This window comes from Amblyomma mixtum, chromosome 10, assembly GCF_055824585.1.
Source record: "Amblyomma mixtum isolate Tamu chromosome 10, ASM5582458v1, whole genome shotgun sequence".
In the NCBI taxonomy this organism is placed as follows: Eukaryota; Metazoa; Arthropoda; class Arachnida; order Ixodida; family Ixodidae; genus Amblyomma; species Amblyomma mixtum.
The window spans coordinates 158,082,914-158,097,140 of NC_143021.1; the positions used below are offsets into that span (position 1 = coordinate 158,082,914).

The 14,227-nt window shown below is 45.1% G+C and overlaps 1 protein-coding gene across 2 annotated transcripts in view; it reads right to left on the reverse strand.

Annotated features, from left to right (window-relative positions):
* LOC149327467 (pecanex-like protein 4) overlaps positions 1–14,227 on the reverse strand; it is a 132,932-nt gene that overhangs the window by 100,254 nt on the left and 18,451 nt on the right. For both annotated transcript variants that reach the window (XM_089565155.1, XM_089565154.1), the window contains exons 3-4: positions 11,071–11,291; positions 6,138–6,317 (exon numbers count right to left, since the gene is read on the reverse strand). In XM_089565155.1, the coding sequence (XP_089421281.1) occupies positions 6,138–6,317; positions 11,071–11,291 (401 nt within the window). The remainder of the gene's footprint in view (positions 1–6,137; positions 6,318–11,070; positions 11,292–14,227) is intronic.

Sequence of the window (14,227 nt, forward strand, 5' to 3'; positions counted from 1 at the left end):
TATCACTAAAAAGGAATTGGAGGCGCCATCAGCTAGAGGTCACAATGTTTGAAAAGATACACATCAAGACATGCCAAACAGAGTAACAGTGTTCTACTAAGCATTTAATTAACTCTTTCTTAAACTTTCTAATAGAGGGCATTTGCATTGCATCGTTAACTTCTCTATTTTGATTTAAAGGAAAAGGTATTAGGCATTTAAGACTTTGCTGACCATAATTTGTTATATGCCGTGCCATCCTATATTTAAATTATTCCAAAAGGGAAGTATTACTTATTTTGCAATGTAGGTTACTTCGAACAAAACATCATTTTTTCTCCTTTCTAGATAAAAGTGCATTGCAAGTTTATATGTATGCAACCATCAACATAAAACATGGTGTACTTTTCAAAAGACTGTCTGGTTGTTGCCCTGAAATCTAAACCTTCTATAGCTCTGGTGGCATTCTTTAGACGCGTTAGCAATGCTTCGATATTATTAGAAGTTGCTTTTCCCCAGATTAAAAGGCAACAATTTAAATAGGACTGTATCAAGCCAAATTAAAGGTTTAATCAAACTTTCTGCGGAAATTGATTTATAAAGATTTCACTATGCGGCAATCATCTTTGTTACCTTTAATTTTAAGTTGCCTAACTTTATCGTTCACGATAAAAATTCATTATAACGCATGACGTTGATTGTATGGTTTCATTGCGATGAAAGAACCACCAAGGAAAATATCAACTGTAAACAGCTTTTTCTCACTATTTTCAACTATCGTCTGTTTTATGGCTATTAATGCTAATTCTGTCGATTTGTTCTTTTGAAAACCGAACTGTTACCGTGTGCTGATTTTTATGCTATCCGGATATGTGAAAAGCCTCATACGAGGTCTGTTAGAAAAGTATCCGACCTTTGGCCGAAGAAAAAAAACTGGCATAACTGGAGCGTTGGAAACCTAATAACCTTCAAAGTAGTCTCCTTGGGACTCCACACACTTCTCGCAGCGGTTCTGCCATTGTTGGAAGTATTCCCAAAATGCCTCTTTCGGAATGGAGTTAAGCTCAGCTGTCGTTGCAGCCATAATGTCCTCTCTTGTCTTAAATCGCGCTATTTTCAATGTCCTCTTGATTTTGGGAAACAGCCAGAAGTCGCAGGGGGCCATATCAGGAGAGTAAGGAGCCTGCTGAACGAAAGGAGTCTGGAGTTTCGCGAAAAAAGTGTGAATTTAGTGCGAGGAATGTGCACGAGCATCGTCATGATGGATGCGCCAATTTTCTGTTGACCTCAACTTCGGCCTCTTGCGCCGCACAGCACCACGCAGGCGACGGAGGACATCCCTGTAATATTATTTCGGTCAATGTTTACTTTGTGGGGTGCGTACGCGTGGTGTGCCACACATATGGAGTCAAAGAAAGCAGTCAGCATCACTCTGACATTGCTGCGCACTTGGCGGGCCTTCTTGGTCTTGGTGACGTGGAATGCTGCCATTGTGACGACTGGGATTTGGTTTCCGGGTCGTAGCTGTACACCCAAGACTTGTCACCAGCGATTATGGTTCATGAAGTCGGGGTCACTGTTTTGTGGAATCCAGCATATCCTGTGAGACTTCAACACGAAGATGCTTTTGCTCCACCGTGAGCAGCTTCGGCGCGAATTTCGCCGCATCTTTCTCCATGGCCAAATTTTTGGTGATAATGGAATATGCAGAAAAATTGGTGATGTCCACCTCTTCCACAATTTCTCGGATAGTCACACGATGGTCCCGCGTCAACACAGCGTTCACTTCGGCAATGACCTGGTCATTTCGGCATGTTGACGGCCGACCGGAGCGTGGCTCTCTCTGCACCGATGTGCGGCCGTCTTTAAACCAATTGTACCACTGCTTAATCTGTGTGCTGCTCATAGCATTGTCACCGAAAGCCGTCTGAATATTCCGAATGGTTTCCACTTGGCTGTCGCCTAGTTTCTGGCAAAATTTGATGCAGTAGCGCTGCTCCTGTCGCTCCGCCATTTTCCTTGCAATAAAAAACCGACGAGAGCACTGCCTCACTCAAACGCTGCGTGCCAGTGACTGAAGCTATCGGCAGGCGAGAAAAAATTTGTGCATGCGTACGAAGGTTCAAGGTAGGCTGGTGCAAGCGTGCTTCTTTCAAATCCATCAGGTGTTCGTAAAAAAAAATAAAGTCGGATACTTTTCTAACAGACCTCGTATAGGTCATGTTCGACAACTTTCGAAAAAAACGCTTAGTATAGCTTAAGAGAACTTCTTGCTGGGCTAGTTGGTAATTCATTGTAAAGGCGCCAAAAACTACACGCGCTCTATCCCGTTCTCTTGTGTGTGCGTGCGTGTGCGCGTGCGTGCGTGTGCGTGCGTGCGTGCGTGCGTGTGTGTGTGTGTGTGTGTGTGTGTGTGTGTGTGTGTGTGTGTGTGTGTGTGTGTGTGTGTGTGTGTGTGTGTGTGTGTGTGTGTGTGTGTGTGTGTGTGTGTGTGTGTGTGTGTGTGTGTGTGTGTGTGTGTGTGTGTGGTTTTTGGCGCTTTTACTTTACATGCTTACATGCTTAGTATAGATAGTGGCCGATACTTGTTTGTCTTCATTTCCACCTCCTCTGTGCATTACTGTCTCTTGTGCAACTTTTAACTCGTCAGGGGAACAGCCGTCACTCAGAATACAATTAAATATGTGTCAACGGTGCTGCAAAAACATGGGATGTTTTATATCATCAGGACCAGCTGCACCTGATCTATTTAATGATTCCTTAATTTCGGCCTCATCAGAAATACTGGACGTTCAGTAAGTTTGTTTATGCACTCAGTTTACGCCACCTTTAGAGTGGAATTCGGTAGCAATAGATTTCACGTTTGCCGCGCCTTGTGTTCCAACTTGCGTGTGTGTACGCGTCAGTCTCTTTCAAATAGAGGATCTATCAGCCGCCATGTTCGGACTGCTGGCTGCGGTTGCAGGTGTCCGCCATGCCCTGAAGGGACCGATATTTGCATGTATCACTCTTTTCCTCATTGTTTATTTCGATTCTCTATCTAGGTTTTGGGACGTTAAACCCCATAAACCAAACCAAACCATCTATCTAGGTTCCTCACAACCAGGGGACAAGTTGTGATGACACCTCAGGGTCGCGACGTATGACGTCGCTCAACCAATTGTTGATTTACCTGCCACTTGCCGTGATAGCCAGGTCATCAACATCATCATCATCAGCCTGATTATGCCCACTGCAGGGCAAAGACCTCTCTCATGTCTCTCCAATTAATCCTTGTCCTTCGCCAGCCGCGGCCACCGTACTCCCGCAAACTTCTCATTCTCATCCGCCCACCTAACTTTCTGCCGCCCCTGCTAAGCTTGCCTTCCCTTGGAATCCACTCCGTTACCCTTAAGGACCAGCGGTTATTTTGCCTTCGCATCACATGTCCTGCTCAAGCCCACTTCTTCCTCTTGATTTCAACTAGGATATCATTAACGCCACCGCAATGAAAGATAGGCTGTGATGACGTCACCAGGCCGCGCGGCCTCTCTCTATCAATCAGCAAATTTTGTGACACTCGACATCGGAGGGGGTTTGCTGCGACGACAGCTCTAGTGCTTTCACATTAAAAAGCGAGTGGCTTGATCAACTGAAACCGCGCGCCAAAGGTAACACAAAAAGACAGCGCTGCACCTGGAAGCATGTCAACTGACGAAAGGTCTTCTGACTTGTGCTGATATCACACAAGCCCTAAGACGGCTGTTTACAGTTCGGTATGTAGGTGCTACGCGATGATTTTTTTTTTAGTGTGCGCATTCAGCACGCCCTTCGCAATGTGCATGTCAGCGAAGCACGACACGCGCAGTGCCAGCGACAGAAATGTTCTTGCCTGCTGAAACCTGAATTTGTATATCCTGTGAAGCAAAACTGAGATTGCTATGTCGGTCCTGACAAAAGCTTCCACCTGCACTTTAATGAAACACCTGCGCTGTCATCATCTGCGGTTACTCGCGTATACCCTTTCTTTTCGGTGACCAATGTTTCCCTTATGAATCATTGACCAATGCGGCTGGGTGTCCTTAATTCTACCAGTAGTCTGACATGTCGCTTTGCTGCCCTCTTCGAAGCAGGGTGCGTATGCAAAATTTTTGTAACTTCAGAGTTTGTATTGAGGACCCGGCTGCGGCGGCTGAATTTCTTTGGAGGCGAAACTCTAGACGCCCGTGTACTGTGCGATGTCGGTGCACGTTAAAGAACCCCAGGTGGTAGAAATTTCAGGAGCCCTTCACTACGGCGTCCCTCATAGACTGAGTTAACCCTTTAACCGCCAATTTAACTCCCGAAAAACGCACCAAATCGTGCGTTTTCTTTAAGTATCACAGGACCTACTTCCTCAATAACGATACAGTTGAACTTACAACTTACAAGTACCTAGGAGTTCACTTTCAGTCTGACCTAACTTGGCATTACCATATTAACACAATCTTAGCATCAGCAAATCGCGCACTCGGCCTTCTTAGGCATAATCTCAAACACGCGCCTTCACATTTAAAAAAACTTGCTTACATCACGCTAATCCGCCCGAAAGTTGAGTATGCTTCTGCCATATGGGACCCTCATCAAGCTTACATCATAAACAACCTTCAATCCCTGCAAAACCGTGCTGTTCGCTTCATCCTTTCAGATTATTCACGCTTCACCACTGTCACAGCATTAAAACAACGTGCCGAGTTGGAACCGCTATCATGTCGACGCCATTTCGCTCGCCTAACCTTGCTTCACAAACTGTATCACCATCCCACCCTCCACGACAACTTCTTTTTGCCACACCCTGCAGTCTTTCCTCGCCGTGACCACGTTAACAAAATAAAACGCATCACATGCCGTTCATTGCTCTACGCGAAATCATTCATTTCTCGCACTATAATAGATTGGAATAACTTGCCATCACACATAGCTATTGAGGTTAACCCACAATCGTTTCAGCATTCGCTAAAGCAAACCACGGACTAACAGATTTGGCATTTTTGTTGTATTATGTGCATTTACTGAGTATTTTATTCTGCGTTGTTTGTTGTTATTATTTGTGTACATTACTAGTTTTTAATTCATTATTACGTGTATTTTGTTCAAATTCCTGTGCCATATTTTTATGATTGTATCGCCCCCCCCCCTCCTATGTAATACCCTCGCACGAGGGCCCTTAGTGGTATTGTAAATAAATAAATAAATAAATAAATAAATAAATTTCTTCCATCCTATTATGGTTCTGAAAATGTATTATATCATTTATTTTTGGTTACAATAAGCATCAAAGGTAAAACACAAATGCTGTTGTTGAGGGCGGCTTTCCCTTTAAGTTTGCCGTGCTAATGGGCCACAATGTACTGAAATTCGAAGTATTTATGTGGTGCATTAAAAAGTAACACACTAAAAAGTGCACAGCTCTAGTAGCTTGAAAATTGCAGATGTAGCCGCTTGAAGATTCACGCAAAAGAAATAATTTGAAGCCATATCTTGCAAGCTTGAGCGGAAGATATTGCTTCCATGCGAATCTTCCCTTCGAAAGCTGTCATCAACGGACGCATCCTGTTCTGGAACTTAGGCAGCAAGGAAGGCCTTGTTCAGTCTTGTGATAACGTGCCACAGCTTCCATAGTATGTGGTGCGGAGTTTTCATCAACGCTTTTCAAGTTAGTGAAAGCTGGTCTTCCTCAACACTGGTGTCTCCAAAACTTCCTTTGTTGACCAGTGCATCTCAGCTTGAGGTTTGCCAACAATACCCTGCTATATTATTATTCTTTATTCTTCATTCAGAGGTTACCCCGCAGCGCCCATAGGCGTTACAGCAGGGGGGTTACAGCATTGAAAAAAATACATCCTCGTGAGCGCAGCACACCTGCATTTCACTCAGTCGATTCAATTCGCCAATTGTTTTAACAAAAAAAAAGAGTTTGCGTAAGTGCCAGTCCTTGAGTGATACTCGCGGATTTTGAGACTATGGTCTGTGCGCCTGGAAACATAGCGAGGCTCTTTGAGATAGGTTTCTCTATTAACACCGGTTTTATTATGAAATATTGCGTATGAGAGTTTAAGTCTTAGTTCTCTTCGGCGAGAGGCAAGTAGTTCCCAGTTGGGCAGGTCTTTGGTAGAGTCCAGCACAAAGGTTGCGCCTACCTGACGAGAGATGGCGCCGCCGGCCCAGCCAGCAGGTGCGTGAGCACCCACTCGGCCGCCCAGTGTACGAGTGCCTCGAATGGTGGCAGCGCCCCCAGTGCGAACAGCACCGGCAACAGAGCGGCCACCACGTCCAGGGTGCGCAGGAGAACGACGACGCCCTGTCGTGCCAGGGGCAACCTGCGCAGACGAGCCCTGCTCACGAAGGTTGCGTGGAACACGCTCTAGTGATGCAAAACTATCGAAAAATTGACTATTGATAGTATCGATAGTTTGTTTGAAACTATAGATAGTGTAAAAAAACTGTCGATAGTGCTACTATCTATAGACTATCGATAGTATTGCTATCGATAGTGAAACTGTGTATGATAAGACTACGGATAGTAGCAATATTGATATTGCGCATTTGTTGGCCAGCGATATAACCAAAACATTTGCGATACCTGATTGGTTTCACGGTCTCATTAGGCTTAACGTCCCTTACTCATACTTATACCATCACCTCCATACCACACGCTAGGGAAAATAAGTTTAGGATGCAGTGGGTACACGTGGTTGATTTTATAAAATCGATAGTACCACATATAAGAAGTAGTATCGATACGGCTATCGATAGCACTATCGATAGTACTTTCGGTACTGCTATCGAAAGCGTTAACTATCGACAGTACTATCGATAGTCTTTTTTTACCATCCATAGTTCGGTAGCGACTCAACTATCGATAGTATTGGCAGTACTATCGATGGTTTTGCATCACTAGGAACAACCTCTGGCAGCTATGAGCGCTCCCTTTCCGCACGAAGAGTTCATCACTTATCATCCGAGCTCTTTGTGACGTCAGAAATGTTCAGTTCCCAGGAATAATCCAAACACGATCTCCTGAGTACGTATTTGAGCTCGACATTGTCAAACGTTCTCCATATGAATGTGGACCAGGCGAGCATCTAATTTCTTAAACAGCCTACAGACGCCTTATCGCAGGGAAATATTGTTTCATTGAACTCGAATCTAGACAGCTCTATCTCAGTACTTTAATTAACTCAGTACTGTGAAAATGACTATGTCTAAGAGGCACGACTTCCGTAGGTCAGAGCACGGTACGTTTCGTCATTCATGACTATGCACGTTCGCTTTCTTGTGTGGTAACATCGCGCACTGGCGTACTGTATCATCTGAATTCCGTTCCATAGACGACAACGGACGCCGTCTTTTGTGCTAAAGGGACGCATAATGGTTCCACATTAAAACTGCCCATGTGATATTATAAACTGCATCATTCTGACTCAAGAAGAGTTGTCTTGAGTGTTCTTTCTAAGGCACATTTCCTGTATAAACATGTCTTCTTTACTTCATGTTTCCTATGTGGTTGAAGTTGCAGACGACGAGGAGCAGACGAGGCTTCAACGAGGAGCACACGGTCACACTGATACGAGCTCTAGTAGTCAGTAGAGCCACGTACGGCCTACCGTACCAAATCCTTACATCACAAGAGGTCGAGCAGGTTTTAATTTATCCCGTCAAGCTGTACAGCCCTTGAGCAATCCAGAGCTGCGCACAGGCTGAAATCGCAGCTTCCCGACTGTACGTGCAAAGTGCACCCCATGGCAGCAAAAAGTGGAGTCACTAAGAGCTAATATGTTGAAGCTTCTATTTTTGCTCTTCATAGCATATGTGAATAAAATGGTCAGTCCGTACAGTAGGTCCGTTTTTTCATCTTGTGAATGTACACCGGCGAGGACAGCGACAGGTTAGTTGCGAAAAAATTATGCATTAGTATGTTAAAGAAGACCTCGGTACAGTGGTGGAATGCCTACCTGAGCGAGTCGCAATTCAAAACGGCGTTATTCTATCGCGATCATAGCAGTTAGTAGCGCCTTGTCATATCATTGTCTTTTTGCGAATAGCGAGCCCTGCCGGCAAAATGTCAAAGCTACGCCCATCGAAATGCGCGCTTTATAAGCTGAAATGACCAACACGTGAAAGTATACCCTCTGTCGCGCAAGTATCCCGAGCGAAATAGAATGCACTGTGCTTCCGAAAGTTGAATGCCGTGGTGCCGCGCATAGCAGCAATCAGTGCGTACTGCTGACGCGTTCGGGCGGCTGAATTCGCAGTAGCTTTGCCATGCATTAAATACTCCATTAAAATTTCAAGTCGATAGTGATAGACGTACCGCAGAATACACCACAACGCAATGGTAAACCTGGAGTAGTGATCAGTGAAGCCAGGCAAACGACACAAGTACAGCACAAATCCGATGGGTTCGTTGCGGTCACGTGCATATCATAGGTTAATGAGCACACCGCACGTTTAAGCGATGTTTATATGTCCCATTAAGCGTGTCAAGTCTCCCCGAAGCAGCTAGATCATTGCAGCCGCGGCACTGCCGACAACGATCTTTCTGCATATAAGCGAAAGCGGGCTGGGGTTGCGAAGCTGTAGCACAAACAGGACGTCCGCTTCAATTCCGCATACAATATTAAAGACAAAAAGCCACTCAGCACAGAAGCAAGTTCTTCCGGCATCGGCATCTTCTCCATCGGCAGTGGCGCCCCTGGCGGTAGCTTTTGTCTGCAAACCAAATTTCGGCGGGAGTTTCATGACAATAAAGAGTATTGATGGAAGAGACCTTGAAGGACTGTGCTTTAACTAATGCCGCTTATGCCATTTTATATCACGATGTACATACTAACTCCCATATCCGTTCCCCTCTCACTTCGCCGGTGTCCGCACTTCCCTCGTCGCGCATTCTTTCTGACGCCAGCTCTTTGAGGACAGCCGGCTCCAAGACGCCGCCTAGAAGTTGCCGGTTCATTCTTCCAGCGCTCTCCACATTGCGTCGTCTGTGCCGCCGGAGAACTCGGCAGTCCTAAAGCCCGGCAGTTTTCACTAGTCTTGTACCCGTTACAGAAAATAAGCAATTGATTGCGATTACAATTACTCCATCTGAAATGTAACTGATTACAGTGGTCAGTTACGCCACCGAATAGTAACCGAACAATTACAGAGAAGTATTTGATTACTGTTGCGTTATTTTTCTTCCAACTTTTAATCCCATAGTACAAATTTAATCAAACTACAATGAGCAACTGCGACTTGCTAGGTATTTTGTTAGAGCAAAATCGTGGTTTGAGCTAGTTGGTACACCTTGTTAGTAGCGCTTGTCCCTGTCCTTCCTTCTCTGTCTTTGTTCCTCGTCGCAGCGCTGGTGAAGTTGTGTATTTTGTTAGACGCTGTTAATTTGCATGTGCTGTATTTCGAATTTTTCGCGGCTAATGTTCTCACATTTTGTCGTGAAAAGATCAGCAGCTGCAATGAACACTGATCACGGTATGCGCTGGAGGGAAAGACGATATTTGCTTTATGAAGAGGCCCGCATCGTTCTTGCTGCGTGCTTTGTGTAGAAGCCTCCGAGTTGTGTGTGGTGGGAGGTAAATTGCAGCGCCGTCTGACAGGGCGGATCACGTGATAATTCTCGAGCTCACGTGATAATTCTCGGAAGGAGAACTGCTGTTGAAGACAGCGGTGGCCCGGTTGTGGCCCGGACATGATCAAGAGCGATGCTTCTCTGCAGCCGGCCCATTGTTATGCTGTCTCCAAGTGAACATCGCAGTTAGCACCAGCGTTTGCAGTAAGCCTCAGGTTCTCAAAGCTGTATAGTTGGTTACGCGTGGTTTTGGAAAAAAAGTTACTAATTACCACTGATCATTTACCGGAAGAAGTAACTGAAGTGCCCGGAACGTTACTGTTTGAAAAAGTAATCGATTAATTAAAGAATTACAACAAAACTAGATTGAGAACAAGTAACCATTCACTTGCAATGTTTGCAGTAAGGCTCAGGTTCTCAAACCTGTATAGTTGGTTACAGCGTGGTTTTGGAAAAAAAGTAACTAATTAGCAGTGATCAATTACGGGAAGAAGGATTTGAATTACCCGGAATGTTACTGTTTGAAAAAGTAATCGATTAATTACAGAATAACAAGAAAACGACATTGAGAACAAGTCATCATCCAAATTTCTATTATCATCCCCGCTCATGACACGCAAAACTAGAACCCCCCCATAGGACGTCTAGCCGCTTGAACCATAATCATAGCATCGCTCGCATCAACTGTCGCACGTTAGCACTCAGTTCTTTCTTCCCGCACGCAATAGCACTGTGGAATGCCCTGCCAAACACCATTGTATCATGCACTAATCGCAAATCATTCCGTGAAATACTAAACGACCATTTTTCGGGAGAGAAATCTTTTCAATTATATACTTTATACAGCCAATTGTCTTTGCTCTTTTATATCATTCCTTCTAGCCTGTGTTTACTCAAGTGCTCAATTTTTTTTTCACTTCTTGCATATTGTATAACCTTTTCGGCACCACTTACCTGCTGTACATTCCTATCCCTTTTTACTGTTATTTTGTTTTCTTTCTCTGTAGGCCGCCGCGGTGGCTCAGCGGTTATGGTGCTCGGCTGCTGACCCGAAAGACGCGGGTTCGATCCCGGCCGCGGCGGCTGGAATTTCTTTGGAGGAGAAATTCTAGAGGCCCGTGTACTGTGCGATGTCAGTGCACGTTAAAGAACCCCAGGTGGTCGAAATTTCCGGAGCCCTCCACTACGGCGTCTCTCATAGCCTTAGTCGCTTTGGGACGTTAAACCCCATAAACCAAACCAAACCTTTCTCCGTAGTGTTCTTGTTTTCGTTGGTACAATTCCTGAGTTTGCTCCCCCCTTATGTAACGCCATCGGGCCTTTAAGGGACAAATAAATGAAATGAAATGAAATGGAATCATTCACTTGTAATGAGTTACGTATAACTCAGGTTTCGACCATGAGGTGTACGCGGAGTTACGGCCAACTATGAAGACTCTCGGAGTAGAGCTCGTCCGCGGGACGGCGCCATAAGCCTCGGAGCCTGTGGAATACGCAGTACGTACCCGAGGGAGAGGGGCGCCGTGGCGAGGAGGAGATAGGCCGGCCGGTAGAGGGTCCTGCCGAGGCCGGCCGACGAAGAGCCGTAGGCAGCCACCGCCGGCTCGACGGGACACCTGCCCGTCACCGGCGCCCAGAGGCTGACGCAGGCGCTGAGCCAACTGCAAGCGCACAGCGCCCACCGGCCCGGGGCCGGCCGATGCTCCGCGGACCAGCGAGACGCCAGCTGCGCCACAGTTTGAACCCCCTTCAAATATTTACTCCTGAACATGCAGAGCTGACAGACGAGCGACGAAGGAGAGACGACAGACAAAGGGCGCTGAACTAACAACTTTAATTTCGAAGGAGGTCGATCCGCACGTTTTATACCGTACCCAGAACCCGTGATTTTAAGGTACATGCGCAAGTCAAGCCAACTAACAAAAACCAAAGAAAACAGGGTCAATACGCGCCTGCTCGTATTGACCCTGTTTTCTTCGCTGCATGTTCAGGATGTCAAACCAATTTGCCCAGCAACACACCCTGCTCAAATGTTTACTTGTCTGGTCAAATGTTTAGGGGAACCCCCAAGGTGGATTAGATTCGTAATAAGGGAGTAATTAATTACTCATTGACATCCACCCAAGCGCAGCCACACGGCCACAGAGGAAAGTTATACAGCTTTCTCAGAAACTTCGCAGTTAAAGAAAGATTCGTCCTGGTCCGGGGTTCGAACCCGGGACCACCGCTTCACCGGAGCAGTCGCTCTACCAACTGAGCTAACCGGGACGGCAAGGTTATGGTAGGATGAGAGCGAATTTATGAATAATTCGAATTGGGAACAGAGTTTGTGAAATGTGTAGGGGAATCCCCCAAGGTGGAGTAGATTTGTAATAAGGGAGTAATTACTCATTGACATCCACCCAAGCGCAGCCATCTATTTTTCTATTTTAATTTATTTTTAATTTTAATTTTAATTTATCTATCTTTACACGCTTGTTACAATATCATAGAAGGTGGGAACATAGCCTGCTCAAAAATACAGGCGCACATAAAACAAACTATACCTGCACACATGCTCAGTAAGGACACTTAAGGAAGAAGGTAAGGACTAACTAAAGGCCATCTAACTGACAGGCCATCTAACTAACTGATTTCCTCATATGAATACCACGTTGCTACAAATTAGCAGCATCATCAGTGAGACTGTTCCACACGGTAAGGGTCCCTGAAAAGCCTTTGGGCGACATCTGGGCGCCTCCTGGACGTCACATGCTCTCCGTTAGGCAAGGAGAGTGGTCGTAGGACGGGAACTGCATTAGTGGCCGCTGACGCAGCCTTTGCGCTACAAATGCACTGGCACAGGCGTGCAAATCACTCGCTGCATATATGTGCATAATATTCTGTATGTTTAAGTTGCACCCTGATAACGAATGCTACGCCAGGCACAACCGAACCGATCCGCTCCGACGTGCACTGATTGTAAAACATTTTATTCGCCGGGAAGAGCTCCGACGTGCACCCGAAGGTGCCAGCGCTATAGTTGAGCACGCCGCCAGAGTGCTCCGACAGGTGGCGCCCAATGCTCCGAGGCCCGCTGGCTTGGAATCACCTGCGACCTTCATGTTTCGTGTGACCCAGCGATCAATTTTCGTACTTTACACAAGCGCCGTCAGACCGTATCTTGTCTGCCACTTCGTCCGAGAGAGGTCGTCATCCACGCGTCGCTGAGGAGCACTCAAGTGCAAACGTGCAAGCTGCTGCTAAATACCTCCTCCCTCTCTGGCCCTTTGCCTGAACATAGTGATCTCCACACCAGTCTCTAAAAGAAAATTTCAGACAGAAACGGAGTCTGGCATGGATCTAAGTTGAAGAGAAGGTAGATCTACATCGCGGTCACCTGAAATTTGGAAAATTCCATTCATGCGCTCAACCACCAGCCGTCAAATGCTCGAATATTCCCTTCCCACCTTGTTAAATTATCTCCATAAACACGATATAAATATCGAAAGTGTTAGCACCCAAACATTGAAGAATTTTTTTACAAAGAGTGATGGTTCTGCTCGCTATGAATTGTATAATGATGCTTTTTTCTTTCAAGTGTATTATGCTAATCCTGATATGATGAAAATATCTTAGCGTTGTGCAAAATAAGACTGGCGTAGAATGCGACACACTAATTTTTATTCTCAGCCAGGAAATTCTTGATTCACTTGCTATGTGTGCATGTTGTCTTAATTGGGCTGCTATATATGTAACTGTGCAACTGCTGTATGCCTTGTAAATGGGGGCTCGAACCACGTCAAGCGATATGTTTTCCCTTTTGTTCGAGTCCCTTTCCGCCTCCATGGAATAAAGTTCAATTTCAATTTCAGTTTCAATTTCCAAAGAACTGTACACAACATGCGCATTTAAAGAAGACAAAATCTTCAGGGGACACTTCAGCTCTGCCTTAAGGGCAACACGCTATAGCGGTAACAGCTCCCTTCAGAGGCCTGCGGTGCTTTTGAAGGTTTGAAGGTTTATTAAAACGAAATACAAATGAGTTGTGAGTTTCATAAAAAAGTTAGTACAGTAGGAGGTCCCAAAGTGAAAACTGTCTGGGGGACCTCCCATCAGGAATACAGAAGGAAAGTGCATAAGTTTGGCAGAGGAGCTATAAAAGTATACAATCAAGTTAAAATCTATTAGTGTAATTTGCGGCAATGAATAAGTTATACAATAGTTAGCGGGCATAATTTAACAAAAAAGGCATAAAATAGCAAAACATAAGAGCAATAGAAAGAACACAAAAAGACATCAGATAAAAATGGGCATTGAATAAATGCAGATATAATACACAGGCGGAGAAAGAAAAAAAAAAAAAAAAGAGGTTCCAGAAGATTAACAATATGACCGTTTGCTGTCAGAGTGGGGAACATAAAATAAGATGAAGGCAACCTTAAGCATGGCATGAAGCTGAATGGGTTGATAGGAGATGTTTTTTTAGTAAAGTGTAGAAAGCGGGCTGCGAACGTGCGGATTTGATTGCTAGTGGTAATGAATTCCAGGTTTTGATGGCGGAGAAAAAAGCAGTTTGTTTTCCATAATTTGTGTTCACTTTTGGTAGAAGCATATTATTTTGTTCAGAGAATCTAGTGTTATTGCTATTAGAAAGGAAAGATACGGAAAAACAGAGAAGTT